Source organism: Diceros bicornis, chromosome 20 (assembly GCF_020826845.1).
Source record: "Diceros bicornis minor isolate mBicDic1 chromosome 20, mDicBic1.mat.cur, whole genome shotgun sequence".
In the NCBI taxonomy this organism is placed as follows: domain Eukaryota; kingdom Metazoa; phylum Chordata; class Mammalia; order Perissodactyla; family Rhinocerotidae; genus Diceros; species Diceros bicornis.
The window spans coordinates 24,639,756-24,667,706 of NC_080759.1; the positions used below are offsets into that span (position 1 = coordinate 24,639,756).

At 40.6% G+C, this 27,951-nt stretch overlaps 1 protein-coding gene across 1 annotated transcript in view; it reads left to right on the forward strand.

Annotated features, from left to right (window-relative positions):
* The first annotated feature begins 18,145 nt into the window (after positions 1-18,145).
* The window catches only part of EMB (embigin), a 42,782-nt gene continuing 32,976 nt past the window's right edge, over positions 18,146-27,951 (forward strand). The window contains exon 1 of the mRNA XM_058564111.1: positions 18,146-18,477. Coding sequence (XP_058420094.1) covers positions 18,366-18,477 — 112 coding nt within the window. The 5' untranslated portion in view covers positions 18,146-18,365. The remainder of the gene's footprint in view (positions 18,478-27,951) is intronic.

Consider the following 27,951-nt stretch of genomic DNA (forward strand, 5'->3'; position numbering starts at 1 on the left):
AGCTGATGTCCAATGGTATGAAATTATTATAATATAGTATAATGTTGATGAAATTTCCCATTATATGAGAATATAGAGGAAAATACCATTTTATATCCCAAGTCCATTTACATACATTGCAGAATGTAGCAGAATATATATTGATGAATATATATTGAAAGTTAAATATTACAATTTTGATAAAATGGTTTGCATTTACTCTCCTTAAAATTGGTAGTAGGTATATAAGAAACAGATCATACTTAAGAGAGAATGACCGGTAATTGTATATATTACACACACACTCACAACTATATATATCCAGGATCATCAGACAATATTCGGAATTTTGGGAAATTCAAATTTTAGAGAAAAATTCAGCTATTGCTGTCAAATAAACAATAGCTCCGAGTGCAGAAATGCTTAACCCAGTCAAGCACTGACTCTAATGGAAATGTATATAAAGTTAGCGGAAAAGCTAATGTTGTGGAAGAAAGCAAATTCAACCAAGGAATTTCTTTAGCAACAGATTGGCAGGAGTCCATCTTCTCTTCTGCCTTTCTCTTTCTTATGCATAGAAGATGTTACCCATCTTCCCATCTATAAACTTGAGTTGATTAGAGAAGTGAAACTGAAAGGCAGATCTAGAATTTCCGTTCTTTGAGGCACAATGATATCTGATCTCGAACTACTCCACTGCAGGGATAAATGGCTTTGATGAAATAAGAAACATAGGTAGTGTAAGGCCACTGATGGGTACCATCAGTTATTTGCAAATAATCCAGAAATTGCAAAATACCGTAGCTTTTAAAATCAGATAGGGGCTAATTAAAAAAAATCTTTGCCATATATTTACAGAACAATTTCTGGTAATATTTTAGAATAAAAATGCTTACTTAACTTTAAATATAAATCATTTCCTTTATAGTTTCTAAAGTTTATTATATTATGTACTCTTTATTTTGTAAAGAAGTGATAGTATTTTATAGATAATACATATAATAATCACAAGCAGAACATATATTTTAGTCCTGCCAACCTATGAGGAATTTAAACTAATCTTTCAAAATGCATTCATTTTCAGTTTTGGAGAAAAAGTTAAGTACATGCGTGTGTGTGTGTGTGTGTGTGTCCAATGCATATCCAAAATGTTTGTATTTTTTTAGTACTCACTCCCATATATATGACATGAATCATTATCAGCATATTTACCTCTACCCATGAGCAACTTTTGAGGGTACCTAAATGTTTCTTTAAGATCTTTTGACTCACATCTATTCAGGAAAATAATTAAATATTGGAATATAATATATGTTTATTGTATGTACATTATAATCTTTTAAAGATTAATCTACCAAATAATCTTCATTAATAAATGCTGGATGAAAGAATGCATCACCTCTGAAATCAATACATGTAAACTATCAGTCTTCATCTGTCACTTACGCTGAAAATGGCATAGAAGGGAAGAGAGGGCAACCCTTAGTTTTTTTCCTTTCAGTCCTTCCTTATGCATCAGTGAGCTGAAAGAGTGTTGGTAGAATGTGTATGTATTAAGAAGCAAAAGAAAAACAATTAAGTTAGTTTTGTGCAGCATTTCCACTTAATGGTAAGAATAAAATACATATGTATGTGTAAGCTATGAAATGTGAATTGTGTAATTTCAGTGATTCCACATGAATCAAACACTTTTATATTTGAATCTAATCTGGTATTGCACATTATAAAGATGAATAGTAAAATTCTTTCTAATAATTTAAAAAATTTGGGGGCCCAGCCTAGTGGAGCAGTGGTTAAGTGCATGTGCTGCACTTCAGCGGCCCGGGATTCGAAGTTTCGGATCCCGGGCGTGCACTGACACATTGCTTGTTAAGCCATGCTGTGGCGGCGTCCCACATAAAGTAGAGGAGGATGGGCACAGATGTTAGCTCAGGGCCAGTCTTCCTCAGCAAAAAAAAAAAAAAAAAAAAGAGGAGGATTGGCATCGGGTGTTAGCTCAGGGCTAGTCCTCACAAAATAAAAAAAAAAATTTTCTTTACTTAGAACAACATTACACAGCAAGTAAAAAAGACATGATTAGTCGAGAGAAAGACCACAGAAAAAAGGTAAAAGCTTCATAGTTTAGTACTTGCAATGGAATTTCTTTCTGGTTTTTGAACAAGGGGCCCCACATTTGCATTCTGCACCACGTCCTGCAAATCATGGAGCTCTCTCTGCCCAGTTTATTGAGGCCCTGGTGAGGATACCACAGTGGCATAGAGGTCAGTGACACTGCCTTCCAGGTGCTCACAGTAGATGCTTTGACTGTCTTTCCCGACTCCACCATAGTGGCAAACCTCGCTGATTCTCTTTGCGAGCTGGTTGGGGCCAACTCGGTCAGACTCGCACCACTGCCCTGGCCTGCGCTGTTTACTTGCTTCGCCAACAAAGGGGCCAGCATTTCTAAAAGGTTTTTTCAAAGCATTGCCAAGACAAGAGAGCTCTTTTCTCTTGTCTGATGAGCCCTGCCAAGCCACAAACAGATGGAGAATGTAATTCATCTCCTCCAAGATCTGGAAGACAGTAAGATCCTGTAGCACTTGCTCTGCACCTGGCTCCTCCATGGACCCCATGATCTGCATGAACTTGCTGGTTACTTTTCAGGCTGTCTCTGTGCCAATGACTTTGCTGATGGTTCTATCTGTCCTTTTTATTTCTGGTCCATGTGGAACCTCGTTATAGAAGCCATGAACTGCAATCTGTGGTGTTTGGAACCTATCAAAGGAAGTTGAGAAACTGCAATAGATTTGACTTTATTATTCAGGTTTTTAAGACTAATCCATCTATATATTGCCTCAAATCCACCCTGTCCCACATTCTTTTTCAAGTGGGCTCTTTATCTTTTGTACTGATTCATTGGTGCTCTTTTAATATTAAGGTTATTAACTCTTTGTAGATGGTACACTGCACATATTTTCTCCCAATCTGTATTTTGCCTTTATTTTGTGGTGTCTTTCATCATATATATAAATTTTCTTTTAAATTTTCTGTAGTCCAAAATTTCAGTCTTTTTTGGTATTCTTAAATTTTACACGTACAAAGTCCTTTTCTATCCCCAAAATAATTTTCAAATTCTGTTCCTTTTGAACAATTTTATAGTTTTACCTTTAGAACTCAAATCAATTTGAATTTATTGTTTAGGGCCGGCCCCGTGGCTTAGTGGTTAAGTGCGCATGCTCCGCTGCTGGCAGCCTGGGTTCGGATCCCCGGCGTGCACCGACGCACCGCTTCTCCGGCCATGCTGAGGCCGCGTCCCACATACAGCAACTAGAAGGATGTGCAGCTATGACATACAACTATCTACTGGGGCTTTGGGGGGAAACAATAAACAAATAAAATCTTTGAATTTATTGTTTAATATGATGTGTAAGATAGGAGTCTAAATTTATCTGTCAAAATGGATAACACATTGGCCTCAAATTTGTTTATCTCCTTCACTATTTTGAAATATCATAATTACTGTATATCAAATTCTCATGTTTATGTATCTTCTTTTGTCTCTCTCTATTTTCCTTCATTAGACTGTCTTTTCCTGTTCTAATATCACACTAAGTTATTATAGCTTCATACTATATTGTGCTTTGTAAGGATAAATTCTCCTTCAAAATTTCCTTCATTGTTGTTTGATTTACATTTCACAGATACTTTTGAATCAACTTCTCATGATCTGTTACTTTTAAAAGTAGAATTTAAATAGGGGCCAGCCCAGTGGCGCAAGCGGTTAAGTGCGCGCACTCCCCTGCGGTGGCCCGGGGTTCACCGGCTCGGATCCCGGGCGCGCACCGACGCACTGCTTGGCAAGGCATGCTGTGGCGGCGTCCCATATAAAGTGGAGGAAGATGGGCACAGATGTTAGCCGAGGGCCAGACCTCCTCAGCAAAAAAAAATAAAAACAAGAGGAGGATTGGCAGATGTTAGCACAGGGCTGATCGCTTCACACACACACACACTAAAGGCTGTAAAGTACAATTTAAATAGATATTGTATTAAATTTATAAATTTATTTGAGGAGGTTTGGCATCTTTGCAATGTTGAGTCCACTCTATTTTCTTCTTTCTCCACTTTATTGAGTCTTAGAAAATTTTGACTTTTCCTTCCTATAGGTTTACAAAATGTTAGTTACATATATTCATGAGTATATTACTGTTTTGTTTTTATTTTGTCTTTGCTAAGGGTATTTTAAAGTAAATGTTTGTATTTTGCTATTTTCCTATATTAAAAAAGTATTAACTTACATATATTATCTTATAACTGGCCACTTTACTAAATTCTTCTATTCACTCTAACAATTTTTTTATTGATTTTCCAGGATTTGCTATATAGAAAATCACACAAATTGCAACTAATGGTGATTTTTGCTTCTGCCTTTCCAATATTTATTTCTCTTATTTAATTTCTTATTTTACGACATTTGTTAGGATTTCCATGTAATGATCACAGTACCTAATTTCAAATAACAGAATAAAGCAGACTCTGTTTAATTTGGGCAGGCAAAAAAAAAAAAAACTAGCTCAAGGGAAGACTAGAGAACCATATTTGGAAAACAAATAGGCTAAGCAGCCAGAATCAAATGCAAAATAAATCCATCTAGTGGACACATTAGTGCTGTTGCTCTTGAATAGTGGAACCACAACTTGCCCCACCAGCACCAGGACAGCACTGAACACTGGGTACTTCCACTGGTGCTATTGCCTTCTTGTTCTCTGGGAAGCCAGAGTGGCTTCTCTGTTCTTGCTTCATGCGTTAACTTCTGATTCAAGGTTTTGTTTGAGTGTATTTGATCGGCTAGGCCAATGTCATATGCACATGCCATAGTGGCAAGCAAAATTGGGAAATGTATGTTTCTTAACAGTTCAGAGTTCCTCAGTTAGTGGGAAATTTCAAAATCATAGGATTGGGATTTAGATGGTGGGCAGAAAAAAAAAATGACAAAAAGTACTCATCAAAACATACTGAATAGGGCCGGCCCTGTGGCTTAGTGCTTAAGTGCGCGTGCTCCGCTACTGGCGGCCCGGGTTCGGATCCCAGGTGCACACTGACGCACCGCTTGTCCGGCCATGCTGAGGCTGAGTCCCACATACAGCAACTAGAAGATGTGCAACTATGACATACAACTATCTACTGGGGCTTTGGGGCAAAAAAAAAAAGGAGGCGGATTGGCAATAGATGTTAGCTCAGAGCTGGTCTTCCTCAGCAAAAAGAGGAGGATTAGCACAGATGTTAGCTCAGGGCTAATCTCCCTCACACACACAAAAATAATAATAATTTAAAAAAAAAACTGAATAATAGCATTGACATTGATTTATTTTGTTTCTTACTTTAATTGGAATTCCTACAATCTTCTGCTGCTAAATATGTTTTGTTGCTGATAGATACACATAATTATACAAAGGAAGATTCCTTCTATTCCTAGCTTCTAAAAGTTTTTGTTGTTGTTGTTTTAATAAAAAATGGATGTTGAATTTTTATCAAATAATTTGAGCATATATAGAGATAATTGTATATCTTCTTCATTAATATAAAACAGTAAATTACATGACTAGATTCCCTAATTGTTGAATTATTCTTGTATTTCAAAATATACCTCATTTGATCTTGTGGTTTTATTGCTACATCAATATTCAATTATTCCATAATCAGGGTTATATAAGTATATTTCATAGCTGAGAATTTTAGTGTATCATGAATATTTTTGTTTTCCCTCCCCTTTCTGTTTTTCTCGTGTGTGTGTTTGTGTTTGTGCGTGTGTGTATCCATTGCTATTGCCCCTCCACCACTTCTCAGTAGCCTCTAAGTACAATTTTCAACAAGGTCAATCACATCAGGTAAACTTAGACTTTCAATTTTCCTAGAAACAGCCTCCTGGAGACCCTCCTTTTCCTCTCTGGGCTGTTTACATTCCGTGCTTGAAGCACAATGGTCATTCTAAGACTTCCCTTTTCCTTCATACTTTGAATTCCCTTTGCCTCTCTTCTGACTTGGCTCTATTGCTTATGGTCCCCATCTCCCTCTTACTTGATTTATTGCAGATGTACGGGGATGAGAGCACTCAACAAGTCACACTTCTCCAATCTGAGCTGATTGTACTCTATGCTGGTGCCTGTTTGTCATCCTAGGATCTCCCTTCAACATCATCCTGATGATTCCTCTTCCCCTTTAATTTGATTGACTCTCTTGATTTTGAGGAGGACTAGCTTGCTGAGAAAAGGTAGGCAAGGGAGGTAAATTTTTGAGACAGTTCATACTTTAACATGGTTTTAGTCCATCCTCATATTTAATTGACATTTTAACAGGACCTAGAATTCTAGGTTGGAAATATTTTCCTTCAGAATTTTGGAGGCGTTTCTCTTCTGTTAAGAACATCAAAGCCATTCTATTTTCTGACCAATTCCATATCCCTTCCCCCTTCTATGGAACCTACATGATTTTGTTACTGTCCACAGTGTTCTGAAATTTCACAATGATGTGCCTTGGTGTGGGTCTATTTTCAGTCATTTGACTGGGACCTTAGTGGAACACTCCAGCTTGCATTTCCTTCAGTTTTAGCTAATTTTTGAGTTATTTCATTGTTGTTTTCCTTCCTCTGTCTTCTCTGTTCTGTCTTTCTGTTACTTGGATGTTGGGCCTCCTGGACGAACCATTTAATGTTATCTTTTTTTTCTTCTTACAGCCATCTCTTTGTCCTTCTGCTCTACTTCTGTGAGATTTTTCTCAAGTGTATTTTCTTCTTTCATATAAATAAAACTTCTTTCATATAAATTTCTTTCTTCTTTTAAATAAAACTCCTTTCATTTCTTCTATCATGTTTTAAAATCCTTTATCTTACCTAAATGTTCCTTTTCATAATAGCTTGTTCTTTTTGTCATAGATGCAATACCTTCTCTTAATCTGAGGATTTTTATAATAATTTTCTATTGAAATTTTTTCTCTCTGTATATTTTTTACTTATAAATCATGTTTCTTCTGTTTTGGTTTCTCTTTCCATGTTAAACCTTTTCCTTGGGTGTTTGGCGATCTTTGTTTATTCTTGTTTAAGATTGTGGGGATTAAAAGTTTATTTTAATCACTCTGAGCACGTGTATGGGACTTTTTTGACCTTGAGCTTCACTTGAAGATTACCTTAAATAACATGTTTTTGGGGACCCTTGGCCTGGTCATATACACCTGAGAATATTCTTTCAATCTCCTATCTGGAGAATAAAGGTAACGGCCCTTTATTACATAGGTAAAGGCAAAGGATCCTCAGCATTCGGCATTCAGTATGTGTATGGACACTGATCTTCCTATTGTTGGTAAAGTACCCATGTGGCCAGCTATATGTAGGCAGAACCAACTTGTACAGTCACACTGAGCCCTGAGAAAGGCCCCACACATGGTTTAATTCTCTACCATGAAATTAGTAATTTTTGAACAACTGGCTTGCATTTTAATTTTGCTCTGGGCCTGACAAATTATGTATCCAGTCCAGAGTACCCACATCCTTAAGTCTGCAGATCCAAGACCCTCTACAGTTTTCTCTGAGAGTAGGAGGGGGGCATGGCCCAACAACATATAATTCAGGCGGAGATGGAGGGATCTGTTTCTAAACTGTCCTTCACACAATTCTCTTTGTTCTAGCACCCTCCTTCCCTGTCCGTCAAAAAGCAGCTGTGCCTAAATCTAGCTTTCCATGGGCACCAACCTCACAGAATGCTGGCAGCTGATTTTTTCTACCACTTCTGTATGTTACTGGCCACTCAAATCCAGATGGCCTGTTGGTAAGCAATCTTTTATTCCTCCACCAAAAAGGTTGCTATTTATCAACAGTGGGGTCGGGTCGTTCCCCTGAATGTTAAACCTACATTGTGTGTCCAGTAGAGTACCCTGACCCTAGCATGCCTCTTTCTATGATAAGGTGAGGTATTGGGGGCCTGTGCCTTTCTTTCTGGTGACCACATACCTTATAAATTTTGGCAGTAAAATCTGTTCCTTAATCCATTAGAGTGACTTAATAGTATTCCTTCTGACCTACAGTGCACAAGGCACAACTCCAAATGCATGCAGTTTGCACAAAACTGCCTCAAGAAAAAAAAAAAAACTTTTGTGTAATCTATAACAATAATAAATAATTATAACAACAAAAATCGCTACCACAAACATCCACATATTTTGTTTTATAGTTTGCAATATTGCCAAAACTTTAATTTTCATCTTTGCAACATTGGCAGATATATATCATTTCCCTATTTTATAGGAAAGGGAACTGGAGCTTGGAGTGGTTAAGTGACTTTTCCGAGGTTCACAAAAAGATTAAATAGTAGTGCTGAGTCTCAAAACTGCTGCCGCCAAATATCCTCTTAACCAGTGTGAATATGCAAGGCTGTCTCATCCACAGACGGAGGTTTGTCTTTCTCCCATGACATCTCCATTTTTGCTGATTTTTTTCATTGAGGGAAGCTAATACTTCTGCCTTTCCCTCTTGGTCAAGAGATCTTTAACAAATAATACCTAAGTTTATTAACTAAAGACTTTCCTTAGCAACCATTAATCTTCCAGAATGAACACAAAGCTGCTTTGTATTAGAATCCAAACCAGAGTTACTATTTACTTATTTATTTATATCACATCTTCATTAAGACATTTATAGAGCACCTAAAAGGTTGTTAAAACAAAGATAGAGTATGTTTTGTCTGCAACAGTTTAATGAAATAAAAACTAGGACGTCACTACAAATGGCCAAATATCTAGGTGTAGAGATGAATTAGCTTTATCTACTTTTTAAATCTTCTTTTTTAGAATTTTAATAAAATAATTAAAATGTCATGGGAAATAATATATTGGCTCTGTTTTGAGATAAAACTCTCTGCATAAAGTCAAGTATTTGCATAAAAATTGAGACTTTTAAATCATTTATAGTGGAAAATGTCCTCCCTCGCCAGCCCTCTCCCTCGTCAATGTAAAAGCCGAGATAAAATTGTATGGATCAGATCTTTGATATCCTTGATTTTGCCTTCTGTAAATTGCTTCATTTTTATTTTATTTTATTATTTATTTATTTAATTTTTTTATAATTTTTATTTATTTTTTTCCCCCAAAGCCCCAGTAGATAGTTGTATGTCATAGCTGCACATCCTTCTAGTTGCTGTAAGTGGGACGCGGCCTCAGCATGGCTGGAGAAGCGGTGTGTTGTTGCGCGTCCGGGATCCGAACTCGGGCCACCAGCAGCGGAACGCAGGCACTTAACCGCTAAGCCATGGGGCCGGCCCCTATAAATTGCTTCATTTTTAAAATGTGAACATAAGCTGGATCTCTTGAGATTCAGTTCAGCTATGAAATCTTTACTTCCATCAGGCATATATTCAGATCACTGAGCATATCCAGATTATTTCATTTTCCTTTCTCATGCGTTCGTTTGATTAGCCACTCCTCCCCATAGCTTTAATTATACATTGTCACTTCCTTGAGGTAGCTTGAAATATTAGAAACAGTCTGGAATATCAAACAAATCATAAATCAATAATTCATTTTAATGACTGGATTACTTTATTGCCAAAAATGCAGAAGCAATATGAAATTCTAAAATAAAAGATGGGGTTGAATATGGCAGGAAGATGAGTCACAATTATTAACATAAATTTACAAATGCATCCAAAATGCAAACATAAAAAGAGAAAGCAAAAAACGCTATAAGAAAACATAGGATACCTTTATTTTATTTTATTTTTTTGTGAGGAAGATTGGCCCTGAGCTAACATCTGCCAATCCTCCTCTTTTTTAGCTGAGGAAGATTGGCCCTGGGCAAACATCCATGCCCATCTTCCTCCACTCTATATGGGACGCCACCACAGCATGGCTTGCCAAGCAGTGCGTCCGTGCGGGGCCAGGATCGGAACCGGCGAACCCCAGGCTGCCACAGCGGAGCGCCCGCACTTAACTGCTTGCGCCACCAGGCCGGCCCCACCTTTATTTTTTCTTAAAATAATGAAGCCTTTTCTAGGTATGACAAAAACAGAAGCCATTTTTTTTTTTTTTAATTTTATTTATTTTATTTTCTTCCCCCAAAGCCCCAGTAGATAGTTGTATGTCATAGCTGCACATCCTTCTAGGTGCTGTATGTGGGACACGGCCTCAGCATGGCCGGAGAAGCAGTGTGTCGCTGCGCGCCCAGGATCCAAACCCGGGCTGCCAGCAGCAGAGTGCGCGCACTTAACCACTAAGCCATGGGGCTGGCCCAGAAGCCATTTTTTTTTAAAGACTGGTTAATCTGACTACATAATTTTTAGCGATAATGTCACAAGACAAAAGGCATACTGGGAAAAGTTATTACCAAAAACTAAATAGACAGTGACAAATGACTTAAGCAGGTTTGGTTTCTCCCGAGGACTCTCTCCTTGGCCTGCAGATGGCCGCCTTTTCTCTGTGTCCTCACGTGGCCTTTTCTCTGTGTGCTCGCATCCTTGATGTCTCTTCCTCTTCTTATAAGGATACTGTATTGGGTTAGGTCCAAGCTTAGTCATATTAGATGCTGGGCCCACCCATACATATGACCTCATTTAACCTTAATCACCTCTTTAAAAGCCCAAATCCAAATACAGTCACATTCTAAGGTAGTAGGGGTTAGAGCTTCAACATACGAACTTTGGGGGAAGACAATTCAGTCCAATAACAGCTTTGATCTGCTAAGGGCATCCGTTTCCCTGTCTATCAACTTACTTCTGGTGCCAAGTGACAATACGATATCAGGGTCTGGTCTTTGACTCTTCACCTTTATGTCAGGATGCCCAGGGAGTCGACTCAGTCACAGTGCAGGGTAAGTTACAGAGAGGAAGATATGTACACTTTTAAGCTATTTCTAAACTGGGTGGCTAGCCATAACTTGTCTCTATACTGAAGGGACTGCAAAACATGAAACTATATTATGATATCCTTAACTCAACTTCCTCTTAGCAAGATCCCAAAAACATTCACAGCATGCCATCTGACGTGGGTAAGTGTGATGCAAAAGAAGCTGGAGTAGAAATAAATGGTCATATTAAGTAATTCCAGTTAAAATGATTATTTTAGCAAATTTTACAAAAACATATGGAAAATAAACATGTCACTAGCTCCTGTCCCAGGGCCTTAGAATGCATCTGTACAAGTCAGGGACCCAACTTCCCCTTCTAATGTCCGTTTCTGGGGTTAGATGGGTTGCCTGCATTTGAAATGGGTAGAAGGTGTATTAAGGTGGGGGAGCATCTGCCTTTGTTTCAAAGAATAAATATGAAGAAAGGTTGCCTGTCGGTGGTGGGGAATTTGACATACTCAGGGCTTTTCATCATATTTTGAAAATGCTTCTATATTTGGGGAAACTTTCCCATTATGAATCCTGCCTTCCCTCATAGAGCTCAGAACTCAAATACTCAGCCTCTCTTGCAGCTAGCTCTCAGGTGTGTGCCCTAGACTTTGACACACGCAGATGAGTGAGACTGATTTACACGTGAGCAGAGCCGCGCTCGCATTTATGCAGAGCCTCACTCCCATTTGGCTGGTGTAGGTGGCAGCAGGAATTGCAAGGGCAGGTTCCTGATGCACAGGCAGTATCAGTGATGGAGGCTAGTGGATGTGGGGCATTGAGTCCCTGGCATTTCATGTTTGATGGAGGAGGCGTCAGTGGTATCCATATCAGTCGGGTTTCCTGCGTGACTTCTGGTGTTCCTGAAAGTTTATCCTTGCGTCTGCTTCTTTAACAATCCCAAGTAATACCTAATAAACTTTAAGAGATTATTTTTCTGGTTGAACTAGTCAGAATGGATTTCGTTGTTTGTAACAACATTTGTACATCATATTTTAACATAAAAAAATGCTCATCCTGACTTATAATAAAAGAAATACAAATTAAACTGTAAAGGCATGCTGTTTTCCAACTGTCAGAATGACAAAGATCAAAAATTTGATTTGTTAGCGTTGATATAGGGAAACAGGCCCTCTCGTTTTGGGGGAGAATGTAAACTAATATAATTTTGAAGGAAAACAATGTGGCAATATCTATCAAAGTTTAAAACACAAATATTTTTTGATGAAGAAATATTATTTCCATGATTATATTCTACATATATACTCTTGTATGAACCACTAAAGAAATGTACAATGATATTAATTCTTGAATTGTTTGTAAATGGAAAGGATCACAACAATATAAATGCAGTCAATGAGACCTGGTAAATACAGAGTGGAACATCCACAGAATAGACTAAAAGTTAGCTGTTTAAAGAGAAAAGCTTTGTATGGAGGAAGTAGACATATTGTTCAAGTAGAAAACCATGGTGTGGGACATTGAGCACAGAATGCCACCATCTGCATGAAAAGGCATACGCATATGCCCTTTGCACAGATTTGGATTATCCCTGATAGAAGGCAGCAACTGATAACCATCATCTCTGGGGAGGGAGTGTGGGTGGAGGACACTCCAGGAGATGGTTACTTTTCAAACAATATCTGTTTGTAGCTTTGAGTTTTATTCTTTCATTAATCTCTGCAACAACTGTGTGCTGGGTATTGGGGCACACAGGACATGAAGGTAAAGCAGACACTGTTTCAGCATTTAGGGAGCTCAACGATAGAAATAAAACATTGATTACAGCGTAAGGCATTAGATCTGGGGTAGGGTGTACACAAGATGCTGTGGGAGCCAGAGAAGAAGCTCTTGAAGGGAGACAATCTAAGAGAATTTTCTGCAGAAAAGGGCACACAGAAATTGAAGTGAGAATTAGGCAGCAGAGCACATAGGCCAAGCTATTCCAAATATTAAAAAAAGAAAGAAAAAGAAAATAATCAGAGGTAAAGTCAATGAGGCACACAAGACAGCAAACTTTGGGGGAACCCAAGTATTTTAGGATGAGTTGGATTTGGGTGGGGGAAGATGTTGAAAGGTAAGTTAAAGTTATTTAAGGACCAGATCGTGTAAGGCCTTAGATATTGGATATTATCCTCACAGCAAAGGTGAGTCATTAAAACTAGAAGGTACAAAGAGAATCCTGTGTGGAGACAGAATGGGAATTCCAAAGCACAGTGTAAGGCTTTTTATTTAAACCAAGTCAAGTCCCAGGAAGTCCTAGAACAGTTAGGAATGCTTTCAGCTGCCATTAACCAAAAATCCAAACATGCTGTAACTAATAGTTATTATTATTTTATACAGGTCTGGACGTAGGCACCTCAGGGCGGGTGCGGCAGCTCAGTGATCAACAAGGAGCCAGGTTTCTTTTGTCTTTCTTCTCTGCTACACTTGGAAAAGTTGGCTGGTCACCACATGATGGCAAAGCTGCCACCATTGATCCTGGCATCATGGCTATAGTAGGGGCAGGAAGAAGGAGTCAAAGGAAGGGGGCAAAAAGCCTTCTCTATTTAAGACTTTTTCTCTCTTCGATGAGGGAAGGCCTCCATAGCAGATTCATTCTTTTTTCTCATTAGCTATGCTCCCCCTTAGGCACACCATTGCTAAGGGGAATGAGACCATACTCATTGGTTTGGACCAATTATGATTTATCCGCTGGGGTGTGATAGAGGACTTCCATCCCTGAGATCAAAGGATCTCCATACATTGCTTAAGTAATTTAGTGTTATATATATATGTTTACATGTAATACATATGTATTATATGTAATATGTGTATACATACACATGTGTGTGTGTATTTTTCTTCCTTCCAGAGAAGGAGAGCAAATGACTATCAGTTGGTCATAGGTCCCAATTTAGACCAAGTAGCTCTGGAACTTTTTCCCCATTATTCTTAATATCCAGGGATGACTAAAGTACTTCCTTCTTTTTTCTTCCATATCCACTCCTGACTTTGTTCAAGTATAGAATCATTTTCTTACAATGTAACTAGATTCACATCTGATGGGCTCCCCTGTATTAGTTTTCTCCTGTTGCATAACAAATTACCACAAACTTAGTGTTTTAACACAAATTTACCATCTCCCAGTTTCCACGGGTCAGAAGTTCAGGCACGGTTAACTTGGTCCTCTGCTCAGGGTCTCACCAGGCTGTAATCAAGGTGTTGGGTGGGACTATGATCTCATTGGAGGCTTGGGGGTTTCTTTCAAGCTCACAAGTTGTTGGCAGAATTCAGTTCCCTGGGGTTTTAGGACTGAGGTGCTCAGCTCTTGAAGGTTGCCCCCCTCCATGGGCAGTTACTTCACAATGTGGCTGTTTGCTTCTTCTAGACAAGCGTGAGGGCATCTCTCTCACTAGGAACGGCTCCCTCTAGCCTGCTAAAATGGTGTCTTATCAAATGTAACCTAATCAAAGCAGTGACTACTCCATCATATTCACATTCAAGGGGAGCCAGGGCCCATGACCAGGGGAGCAGGAATCTTGGAGGCCAGCACAGAATTTTGCCTACCATATTCCATGACTTGTATTTGTATTTGTGGTTTTTTGTTTGTTTATTTTCTAAGGGTCAGTAGCAAATTTTCACCTTTCTTTTTATTAATTTATATATTACTGTCTGATATAACATTTTTCTCCAATAAAATTCTTTTAATTAGATATTATTTTCAGTAAAAGGTAATCCACATCCACATCCACGTTCCCATTCTCATTTTCACCCCTTCCCAGGACCCTGTCACACACTTTTCACTCAATGACAGTTTATATCCTAAAATAAAAAAAGAATAAAGATTTTATAGTATTATTTTACAAGCACATGTTTCAGAAAAAAAATGTTTTCCCTATACTGATTCTCTAATAAGTAAAAAACAGAGCACACTAAAAGTACTATTTTTGTTATCAAGGCCCACGCAGGTCCCAACCTGTCCGTGGTTTGGGGTTGTTATCTGCCTCATAAAGCAAAGTAGAGGATTTGTCTTCTGTGAAGACAAAGTCATCTTCTCTGAAAAATCCTCCCACATATTTGGCTTTGGCGTCCACCAGGAATAGGAGGGCAGGGATTGACGCCTCATAGGTCTGGGTTTTCAGTTGAGGTAGAGAAAGGACAGTGGTTATAGCCAGAAAGTCCAGAGTGGGGTGTAAGTTACCTCCAGAACTCGTCACTGTTAACCCAGCCTGGGCTTCATGACAGTCACAGAAGTGGATTCCTTAATAATAAAATAATACAGTTTCCAAAAATAAAAAAAATAAAAAATAAAAGTACTATTTTTTAAAAGATACTGCAGGAAATAGAAAGACTTATAGAACTATTTCCGGGTACTGAAAAGACTTGTAATGTATTTGGGGAAAAAAGATATAATTACATAACAAGTTGAATACCAATAAAATATTTAAATGGAAATTGTAGCCAACAATGAGGGTCAAGCGACAAGGCTGTAAATTATTAATTGTCAAATTAATCCTACAGACAGTATGAGTTCAGAAGAGAGTGTTTGGATAATTTATTGTGGTGACACAAGCTACCCGAAAATTTAGTGGCTTAAAACAACAACAGCTTTGCCTCACAGTTGTGCTGGCCAGGACTTCAGGCAGTGCTGAGCTGGCAATTCTGCTCCAAGGAGCATCAACTGGAATCATCGAGTGGTACTCAGCTGGGGGCTGGTCTTGTCTGAAGGCTCCAAGAAAGGTCCCTCACAAATCTAGCACCTTACTGCTCCTCAGCTCCTCTCTTTCCACGTGGCATCTCATTGTTCCGTGCCTTCCACGTGGTTTGGGCTTCTTATAGCAAGGTGATCTCAAGGTAGTGATAGTTCTTTCTGGGCAGCTGTCTCATAAGAACAAGGAGGAAGGAAGTGGATGCTCTTATGGTTTGGATCCGGAAACTCACACAGCGTTACTTCATCAATAGTTACTATGTCAGAGGAGTCACAGAGACCACCCAGCTGGAGGAGAGGAAACACAGGACCCTTTTTCTCCCTCAACATACCTCATGAGGAGGACAGTGTCAAAGCATTTGTGGCCATATTTAATTCACCATAGAGGGAAAGTTCAATTTGGAGCAGAAAGGTCAGAAAAAGCTATACAGGGAAGGGAGCATGTGAGCTGGTTTTAAACGATATGGAGCATTTGAAAAAATAAAGTGGAATAGGATAAGGCCAAAAAATATTAAATATCTAAAGATAAAATAGTAACAATGGGGAAAAGACTTTCAAAATGCTTAGCAGCACAAGAATTGTATTTCTTTCTCAATTTATTTTGCTCTAATGACAAAAGCAACAGTGAGAATTAGTCTCAACTTGGGCAAGTCCCTTTTTCCTGTTCATAAACATGTTGATTCAACTGAGAAGATACTTTTTCTTTAAATTTAGAGGTCAGCTCATTTGAAGAGAGGTGAATTTGAGCTCAAGGACTTTATAGGGCGAATTGGGGAAGGTCAGTCAGAGTTCAGCTCGTTTTGAGAAGTGCTTACTGTTAAAACTCTCCAAGGTATGGGAAAATATTTGTAGTTAGTCCTGAGACAGGATGCAGGGCAGTGAGACAGGGGGTGTAATTTAGCAACCATTGATGAGGCAATTTGAGTTTAGCAAGTCGGGTCAAGGTCCTAAGAAGGTGATGATGTATAATGTTTAGTCATAAGGCTTTGTTCAGAAGGGCTTAATCATTATAACCATAATTTTCTGACTGAGAGGAGGCTTTCCTTAGATTTGTAGTTCATAGATAAATGGGTTTCTAGATTAAATAATGTGTGTGTGTGTGTCCGTGTGTGTGTGCGCGCGCGCTCACGCTCCTTGCAGTACATGCAGCCTATTTTGAACGCAGTGCCTGGCACTTGGTAGCTATTTAATATTGCTTAATGAATTGTATTACTCATATTCTCTCAACACCAATTTAAACAATCTACATTCTTTTTTAAAGTTTTGCCTATATAATATTAAACTGGAAACAAAGGAATATTCTAGTAATACATACCCATTAAAAATTAACCATTCCTGGGGCCCGCCTGGTGTCGCAAGCGGTTGAGTGCGCGCACTCTGCTGCAGCGGCGGGGGGGGGGGGTGGGGTGGGGGGGGTGGGGGGGTGGGGTTTGCTGGTTTGGACCCTGGGCACACATGGAGGCACCGCTTGTCAAGCCATGCTGTGGCGGCCTCCCATATAAAGTAGAGGAAGATGGGCATGGGTGTTAGCCCAGGGCCAGTCTTCCCCAGCAAAAAAAAGAGGATTGGCAGATATTAGCTCAGGGCCGATCTTCCTCACACACACACAAAAATTAACCATTTCTGCCTGAAGTGAGCATAGCTCTTGTGTAGCACTTCAATTTTCAAAATTTATATCTAACTTTTTCTTTCAACCATCTTTTTTTGACACTGATATATTTTGAATTTGTGAATATCAAACCTGATATTCAAAAAAAGGGAGCGGGAACAAAGCTCATGAGAAACACTTACTTTAAAAAAATATCCTTTAATGTGTTATAACATCCTGCAGAATCATCAGATCTTACACCTCTTTTACATTATAATGTAGATTTCTCCTCCCCTCTCCAATAAAGCAATAGCTTTTACTTGTTACATTGTATTCGGTCGGGAGCACTAAAAATTCCAAGCTACAGCCTTACTGGGGAAGGGACAGCATTATCTTAATGGTAGAGTCTGATGAATGTCAGCAGGCTTGTGCAGCGCACACAGTATCTACTTTCAGTAGCTCTTATTTCTTGAGCTCTAGGTGGCTCTTCAGAAACTGTCGGGCTAAACAAACAAAAGGAAAAGAAAAACAGACACACTGTGGGGCCTTGGGATTCTGAAACTTTAATCTAGAGAGAACCAGTTAAGCCTTCAGAGACTGGAGGGGAGGATGTGCGCGATTGGTACGCAGAGCAAAGAAAGATTAGTCCAAGATGCAGGACAGCTGGATAGCGCCTTCCACCAGTGCAAACATGTCTCCTTAACAACCCAGGGATGACGGGGGTGGGGGTGGGGGTAGAAAGTATTCCGTCTAACCATCCTCTCATCTGTCCCATCAAAGTAAAAGTGACCCCTGCTTCAGATGAACTGCAAAGGATAGTCTGCAGGCTTCTTTATACTATATATATATATACACACACACAGGAGTTCCAACCTCTCTGCCAGGAGACGGGCTTGACATCACCTGCCCAGCGTCTTCAGCAAGCTCTCTGCCAGAGCCTGGAGGACGGAGGCGGGAGAGGATGCGGCGCGGAGGTGGCCACCGCACATCCGGGCGCGCCTGCAGCCGGCAGCGCGCTGCATAATTGATTGGGGGCCGGGCGCAGTTCTGGGTCGGCCTCGGGCGCGGCGAGAGCGTCTCGGGGGAGGAGGGCAGGGCGGCCGCGCCCCTCCCACTCGCCTTTTCTCGCGCATCCTGCCCTCTGGCCTGGCAGCGGGGGTCGGGACACCGGCGGGTGTGCGCGGGGACTCCCAGCACCGACGGCCGTGCGCGTAGGCAGCTGGTTCTGCGAGGACCGCGGCGGGGCCGCCGGCGCCATGCGCACCCTCTCCGGCCTGCGGGGGCCCCGGGCGCCGCCGCCCGCGCCGCTCCTCCTCCTGTGCCTGCTCGCCGCGGCGCGCCGGAGCTTGGCGGACGGCCATCCCTCAGGTGTGCTGGGTGCAGGGCCGGGGAGGGCCCAGAGGGCGCGCGGGAAGGGGCGCGCGGGGCTCGGTCCCTGCGGGCGGAGGGCCTGGGGGCGCGCCGGGCAAGGGAGGTGGGGAGAGGCGCAGGGATGCTGGCGACGGCGGGTGGGGAGCGGCGGCCGCCTCCTCCCTTTGGCTATCTAAGCTGCACGAGGGCACTGGGGCGGCTCGGGCTCCTCGGCGTGAATCTGGAACGAAGCTCCCGTGAGTCGGGGGCTTGGTCAGAGGGCAGTGACTGGGCTGTTCTAGGAAGACGGCGGTCGGGTGTGAGGGTGCGGGCGGGAGCAAGGCAACGACTTGGCCTCGGCTGAAGTGGCAGGCTTTCTGAAAGCCGCGATCGCTACGGCCAACTCCCTTCACGTGAATCGATAGTAAGGCTTAACTATCACCTCCTCTCTTCCGGGCAGGTGGATTGGCTTTGAGGGTGTTTTTAGAGCTGAGCTGAAAACATACCAACCAACCAACCAACCAACCAAAGCCCCACAACTCATAGGATACTGTGTGTGTCGTCTTTTACACGGTGGTCTTTGAAAACGAAGTTTTTTGTGATTGTTGTTTTATTGTTTGTTTAAGACACTTTGAAAGAGGAATTTAGGTGCAAAACGTTAGTAAAACCAACACCAAAGTTGCCATTTTAGCTTCACCTGTTTATAATTACTTTTTATGTTGAACGTATTCTGTCTAATCTACTTTCTAATGCAAGTTCCCGTGTTATACATTTCAGTGTTAGCAGCTCATTAGGATAATAGACCACCTCTCCAATTGGCAGTTATTGTCTATCAGTAACTAAAATCGGGATATTATTTTACACGAGGTTTTCAACCTTTCCTAGGAATTCATTTTTATGAGCTTACAGCGTGTAGGTTTTTTGTAACATGCTTTAAAGATGGAAAGATAAAGGGTAAGATTATTCATTTTTTATAAATTGTCCTTTATAAGGCCTAGTTCTTAACAACTTGAACAAAACATTTTGGGATGCTTCAGTTTCTAAATTTCCTTGCCCCACTTCCTGGCCACATATCTTCTTCATTCATACCACCTACAAAGAGCGGGCAAGGACATTTCCCCCCTGGAGCCATCCCTGATTCTCCCATCATTCACCTGAGAATACTGCAGTTCTGAGGACCAGTGCATTCTGGGTTTGTCCTAGAACTTTGGTCTTCTGCCTGGCTGTATGGTATGTTGAGATTCCCAGGGAGCTTTAAAAATACTGATACCCGGCCAGCCCCCCGTGGCTTAGCGGTTAAGTGCTCGCGCTCCGCTACTGGCAGCCCCGTGCCCGCACTGGCGCAGCGCTTCTCGGGCCATGCTGAGGCGGCGTCCCACATACACCAACTAGAAGGATGTGCAACTATGACGTGCAACTATCTGCTGGGGCTTTGGGGGGAAAAAAAAAAGGAGGAGGATTGGCAATAGATGTTAGCTCAGAGCCGGTCTTCCTCAGCAAAAAGAGGAGGATTAGCATGGATGTTAGCTCAGGACTGATCTTCCTCACAAAAAAAAAAAAAATAAATACTGATACCTGGATCCTGCCCTCAAAAATTTTGATTCAGTTGGCCTGGGATTCAGCCTGGACCTCAGGAATTTTAAAGCTCCCGTGTGATTTTAATTATGTGATTCTGAGCGGTTGATAACCACTGCTTTAAAATGATAATGGCCTAGAGAGTGCACTCACTGTTGGGGAGATAGTTATTCTGTTGGCATCAGGGAGTAAGGTTTAAATTGACGTTCAGAGCAGACTTCTACAGAGAAAAAAAGTAGGAAACAAATAAATGACAGTGGAGTAAATTAACAAAGTTGTAAATAAATGGGATGATGTACGTATGTATGGCAAATGTCTGTGTGTATATAGTGTAAGGCCTGTCCTTTTAGCTCCACTTAAGCTAAAATTGTGGAATAATGTGCCATATAAAAGGCATGAAGTAGCATCTCATTTTAAGGCAGAACGAAAAATTGTCAGGCAACCTCATCTCATTTTATAGATTCTGTATTGATCTTCATGAGATTCATTTTCCTCGTTGTTAAAGGATATTGTGAATTTTACTGGCTGTTTTTTCTTCTAGGTGCTTTGAACTACTTGGAAATAGGTGTTCTATAAACCTAAGACTTCGGGCCAAAGTTTAATAATAAAAATGGTTAAAATTTTTTATATTTACTATATAACAACTATGTGCCAGGCATTGCTTTATGCAGCTTGTAGCCCTATGGGTTAGCTTTTATTATCTCTGACTTTCAGATGAGAAAATTGGAATTTAGAGAGGTTAAATATTTGCCCACTTACACATAGTTAAGCAGTAGAGCAGGAGATTTAGCATGGTCGGATCTGACTCCCAAGCCTGTTTTCTTAAACACAATACTCAATTGTCTTTCTGAGATAACTCGGTATGTCTATGGAAGTTTAGAACTACCGACAGAGAGCACAACGTGTGAACTTAAATGCTTGATTTGAGCTGAAGAGCATGCTGACACATTTCCCCCCCTCCTTTTCTCCCCAAAGCCCCACTAGATAGTTGTATGTCATAGTTGCACATCCTTCTAGTTGCTGTATGTGGGACGCCGCCTCAGCATGGCCTGACAAGCAGTGCATTGGTGGGCACCCGGGACCTGAACCCGGGCGCTAGTAGCGGAGCGCGCGCACTTAACCTCTAAGCCACAGGGCCCGCTGCTCACGCATTTTGAGCCCTGGAATAAAGTTAAGCACAGGGACTCACCTTAACTCTTTTAGGCTGTTTCAATTAAATAAGAAATGTAGGGCTGGCCCCGTGGCTTAGCGGTTAAGGTTAAGTGCGCGTGCTCCGCTACTGGCGGCCCCAGTTCGGATCCCGGGGGCGCACTGACGCACCGCTTCTCCGGCCATGCTGAGGCCGCGTCCCACATACAGCAACTAGCAGGATGTGCAACTACGACATACAACCATCTACTGGGACTTTGGGGGACAAAGAGGAGGAGGGTTGGCAATAGATGTTAGCTCAGAGCCGGTCTTCCTCAGCACAAAGAGGAGGATTAGCACGGATGTTAGCTCAGGGCTGATCTTCCTCACACACAAAAAATAATAAGAAGAAATGTAAAATATCTTTGTAAAAGAGAAATATTATGTAGATGGGAATATTCAGACATCACTGTTATTCCTATTTTACGTGGAACAAATTGAGAGAATGGGTCTTGTTTATCTTTTAAAAAATATTTGCAGGAGAGTCATTTGAAATGATCATTTTTAGCTTTTAGAGTTACATGGCTTATGTTTCCTTGATCAACCGCCTCCCTTTCTAGATACCCCGCTCTGCACCCAGGGCAACTCCCTGGTAATAGTTATTTGTTGGAATGAATATTATTCAAGCACCTACATGTGCCTGACATTGTGTTACTCTATATCTAAGTAGAAAACTTGAGCAGTTTTTCCTTTTAAGGCATTTAAACTGTTTAAAGGAATAGGTCAAGTATGAGCCTATCTTTAATAGGGTTGAATCTGATGTATCAAAATTTTGACCATAAATTTATCATCACATTTAAAATTACATTATATAAACTTTTAAGAATTAGTTCAACTGGCTCTTCCTCTTCCTGGTCTTCTGTCTCTGCCTCCCATCCCCTTTTCCTTCCCTTCCTTCCCAGAATGGGTCCTATAGCCATGAGGTGGGGAAATGCAGGGAGGGAGCCTAAGGGCCCAGATCAGGGAATTACATGCTGAGCCAGGTAAGGATGTCATCCAGGTAGGAGAGTGGCCCTGTGTGGAGTCTTAGAGCCTGAGCACAGTGAGGTGGGCCCTTCTGCAGAGGGGCGGCCTGGCCACTGGCCTCAGGGCTGAGCAGAGTGACAAGGGCTTCTATGTAGAGGCAGCCCACTGTGCGGTGCCTGGCCCTAATCAGGGGATGGAGGTAAAGTCTGCAGGAGAGCAGACAGTGCAGGATGTTGGAGCCTGCGTGGGTGAGGAAGACATCTCTTTGGGGCCAGGTGTGGCAGCAGCAATGGGAGATTACTTATATACAGGGGAATTGATCAAATAAGTAAAACTAGTAAGGATAATAGTATCCAGATTTTTCACTAGAAAAGAAGGAAATAAAGGGGGAAAACTAGAATGAACTTCGTGGTATTGGATTGCAATTGGTAGCATTAGTATGAATTTATGACTTGAAATATATTTATCTCTCTTTCTATATATACATAGTTATAAATGTGTGTATGTGGAAATATATGTGTAATGCGTGTATCATATATTTATATATGTACATTATACCCATTATATGTGTTGTGTGTGTGTGTGTATAAATATGCATGTGTATATTCTGAGCTCTGTCCATTGAGATGGAGTGGTGATTTCCCAATAGCGATGAGCATACTTAGCACCCAAATCTTGATTCTAAATACCATTCTTTACTGATAGTACTAGGACTTATAGAAATGGCTGATTTCAGGAATGGGGTGGGGAAAGTATAAGATAATCCTGGAACATCTTGTGCCAGAAAGCAGTGAAGTGCTCAAAGAATGGTGGTCATGACAAAATGATATAGGAGCTAGAGTGAAGGGGCTCCCACTGGACAAATTGAGCATCAAAATAAATAATACTACTAATGGATTAGTATCCACTGAATAATGTCTTGAATAAGATAGCTATTAGCGAGTACATACCGATATAAATTAAATGATTCAATTGAAAGTTTGATGAGGCACAAAATATCACATAGTTTCAAAGTAACTTCCAACAAAATTCTTATTAATGAAAAGGGAAAAATAATAACTTTACAGCGGAGAAGCCGGCAGACACTGCTTTAATCAAATGATTGAAGTGAAAATCATCAGTAAAGAGAGATAGAAATTGTGTGCCATCTGATGGGATGCAATGAGACGAACACAACATCCCCTCTGTGCTATTCCTGCCCAAGATGTCTGCTCTGAATCTAATCATTCTACAATATAACTATCCTGGAACTTTCGTAAGCATCAAGGGGAGAGACTAAAGCTGTTCAGAGTGAAGGGGAATAGAGGGACATGGCAGCTAATGGCAACATGTGTTTCTGAGCTGGACCTTTTTGCTAAAAAGTACATTGTAAGGACTTTTGTTGAAATTTAGCTGAGGTGTGGGATGAGACGATAATGTATAAATGCTAACTTCATTAATGGCAAAATTGGGATGATGTGGGTGTATCTCCTTTGTAGGAAATGTATAGTAATGTTTTAGAGGGGAGCGGGTCATCAGATCAGCAACTTATTCTCAAATGGTTTAGGGGAATATTTTTTATTCTGTACTTGATACTTTTCTGTTGGTTCTAGATTGTTTGAAAAGAAATGAAAAGAATTTCAACTATTTCTAAGAAAGCTTGAGGTACAGTAGACATTAAACCATAAGGATAGTTGAGAAATGGTCATTGCTTTATGTAATTAGGTGCCGTTTTCCAAAGGAATGTTTGTCCTCAAACAGAAACAGATTATAAGTGTCAAGGCTGCTTGCCCTAGATTGTAATCTTTTGATTACTTTTGTATACCTGGCCTCATATATTTCACAATATAAAGTGAACCTTAGAAATAAATAACTTAGGACACATACATTGACATAGAAGAAAAAACCTCACTATGTTTTATTAAAAATAAACTCTCCTAATAAAGCATAGTCATTATTCACCATAACAAAATATCTCAAATAATATATTGTTAGTGTAGAAATAATAGATTTTTCATCTATTAATAATAATAAATAAATCTATTTAATAATTTATCTTTAAAATTGGTGTTATTCTTTTAATTGAAAGTAACATTTTCCTGGCCTTTTTAAAGTTATTGTGGTTATATCATTATAACCACAAGATAGTCCCAAGATAGAATCTTTTTTTAATAGCCTTATAATTATGCAGTTCTGAGATCCTGAAAGGAAATTTAGGTGTCTCATTTGATTGATGTGGAAGCCCAAAGTGCTTTTCTTTTTTTTTTTTTTGTGAGGAAGATCAGCCCTGAGCTAACATCCGTGGCTATCTTCCTCCACTTTATGTGGGACGCCGCCACAGCATGGCCTGACAAGTGGTGGGTCCGTGCACTCCCAGGATCCGAACCGGGCCGCCAGCAGCGGAGCACAGGAGCACAGGTACTTAACCGCTGAGCCACAGGGCCGGCCCCCCCAAAGTGGTTTTCTGATATAGCCAAGAGCCTGGAGCTATTATAGTAGCTAGAACTGGTTTCCTGTTTTGCATTTCAAAACTCCATCCGGCCCTTGGTGCCTGTTTGTAAAAGGTCCTCAGAATAGGCCCCTGGCAGGAGGGTGTGGTTAACAAAGAGGGGTTGCAAGAAATGTTCATGCTTTAAAATATCTGCACTTAAATTATGTAGAATAGGACCTCAGGGCCATTTGAAGGTTATTAAAAATCATCGCACTGAAGAATCAAGAGTTGAAGGTGTACCTCTTTTGAAATTAGGGTTTCTCAACCTTGGCATTATTGATATTTTGGGCTGGATAATTCTCTGTTGTGTGGGGCTGTCTTTGTAGAATGCTTAGCAGCATCCCTGGCCTCTACCTATGTCGTGGGTGAGTTGTGTCCTCCGAAAAGATGATGTTCAAGTCCTTACCCATGGTATCTGTGAAAGGGACTATTTGAGAGTAGGGTCTTTGCAGATGTAATCAAGTTAAAATAAGGTCATACTACCTTAGGATAGACCATTAACCCAATGACTGTGGTCTTTATGAAAGAAAGGAGAGGGAGATTTGAGTACAGAGACACAGACACACACAGAGGGAAGATGGCCACGTAAATACGGAGCCAGAGATTGGAGTGATGTGGCTACAAGCCAAGGAGTTCTGGCAACCACCAGAAGCTGGGAAGAGGCAAGGAGGATTCTTCTCTAGAGCCTTCAGAGGGAGCAAGGCCCTACACCTTGATTTCAGGCTTCTAGCCTCCAGAACTATGACAGAATAAACTTCTGTTTTTTTAAGCTGCCATGTTTGTGGTCATTTGTTATGGCAGCCCTAGGAAACTAATATAACCTACTAGATAGAAGTAGTAATCTCCTATAAGTTTTGACAACCAAAATGTCTCCAGACATTGCTAAATGTCCCCTGGGGGGCAAAAATCACACCCAGTTGAGAACCACTGAACAAAATCTTTAAGTCTTATCAAAGAATAACCCAGTGGGTGAAACATTTGAAAAACCTACAGTCTTGAGAAAGAGCAGATCTTAGTCCAACTTTTGGGTTTTTAATTTTTTAAGAGTTTATTTGGCATGTTTCTTTTATTTATTTATTTATTCATTCATTCATTCATTCATTTATTTATTTTGTGAGGAAGATCAGCCCTGAGCTAACATCCATGCTAATCCTCCTCATTTTGCTGAGGAAGACCAGCTCTGAGCTAACATCTGTTGCTAATCCTCCTCCTTTTTTTTTTCCCCCAAAGCCCCAGTAGATAGTTGTATGTCATAGCTGCACATCCTTCTAGTTGCTGTATGTGGGACGCGGCCTCAGCATGGCTGGAGAAGTGGTGCGTTGGTGCGCGCCCGGGATCCGAACCCTGGGCGGCCAGTAGTGGAGCGCGCGCACTCAACCGCTAAGCCACGGGGCTGGCCCTGGCATAAGTTTCACTGTTAAAATATCCTCATGACCCAGTGTAGAGGTAGTTTGAAATATGAGTTTCCACAGTGCCCTCCAAAATATATTTTATTGCAATAATCATATTTTAAAGAAAAGATCAATTTATTTATAGTCCTATATTACCAAGTTTTAAAAATAATTTTACAAGGCTGTGTAAAAGTGCACATTGCTCTTGTCATTAGGCTTTTTAATTGTTCTTTAATTTTTTTTTTACTTGTCTAAAAATGGCCTTCTTGTGCAATAGTTCTCATGCTATGTAAAAAATACGGGCTCTCTGTCTGGACTGTTATCTGTCCCTGGCTTAGAAAGCTGACTTATAAATGTCCCCATCATTTTCTTGCCAAAGCTTCTCTTTTCTTCTTTCCTTGACAGACTCTCTGGAGCATAGTGTCTGGGAATCAGCGTAGTCTCATTCCCCCTTCTCTTCTTTCTACTACTGCAGTTATGGACAGGGGATAAGAGTACTATATTCCTAGACCTGGAAGGAGAATGCTAAATGCATTGTTTATAAGCAATATTGGTAATTAGATATTTTAATGCTGTAGTTCAGCCCTATCATGGCTTAACTGGCTTTTACAATTTGGCGTGGGATCTCATGATTATAAGGCATACCTCGGAGATAGTGGAGGTTTAGTTCCATATCACCACAACAAAGCGAATATCGCAATGAAGTCAGTCACACAAACTTTTTGGTTTCCCGGTGCATACAAAAGTTCTGTTTACACTATACTGTTGTCTCTTAAGTTTGCAATAGCATTATGTCTAAAAAAGCAATATACATACCTTAATTTAAAAATACTTAATTGCTAAAAATGCTAACCACCATCTGAGCCTTCAGCGAGTCATAATCTTTTTGCTGGTGGAGGGTCTTGCCTCGATGTTGATGGCTGCTGACTGATCAGGGTGGTGGTTGCTGAAGACTGGGGTGGCTGTGGCAATTTCTTAAAATAAGACAACAGTGAACTTGGCTGCATGGATTGACTCTTCCTTTTATGAATGAATGCTCTGTAGCACACGATGCCGTGTGATAGCAGTTTACACACAGCAGAACTTCTTTCAGAACTGGAGTCAGTGCTCTCCAACTCTGCTCCTGCTTTATCAACTAAGTTTATGTAATATTCTAAATACTTTGTTGTCATTTCAACAATCTTCACAGCATCTTCACCAGGAGTAGATTCCATCTCAAGGAACCACTTTCTTTGTTCATCCTTAAGAAGCAACTTCTCCGTTAAAGTTTTATCATAAGATTGCAGCAATTTAGTCACATCTTCAGGCTTCACTTCTAATTCTGTTCTCTTGCTGTTTCTACTACATCTGCACTTTCTTCCTCCACTAAAGTCTTGAACCCCTCAAAGTCATCCATGAGGGTTGGAATCAATTTCTTCCAAACTCCTGTTAATGTGGATATTTTGACCTCTTCCTATGAATCACAAGTGTTCTTAATGGCATGTAGAATGGTGAATCCTTTCAATTTACTTTGCCCAGATCCATCAGAGAAATCACTATGTATGGCAGCTGTAGCCTTACAAATGTATTTCTTACATACTAAGACCTGAAAGTCAGAATTACTCCTTGATCCATGGGCTGTAGAATGGATGTGGAAGACATGAAAACAACATTCATCTCGTTCTACACCTCCATCAGAGCTCTTGGGTGACCAAGACTGGGTGACCAGCATTGTCAACCAGCAGTAATGTTTTGCAAGGAATCTTTTTTTGTGAGCAGTAAGTCGCAATAGAGGCCTTAAAATATTCAGTAAACCACATTGTAAACAGATGTGCTTACAGGCTTTGTTGTTCCATTTACAGAGCACAGGCAGAGCAGATTTAGCGTAATTTTGAAGGGCCCTAGGATTTTTAGAATGCTAAG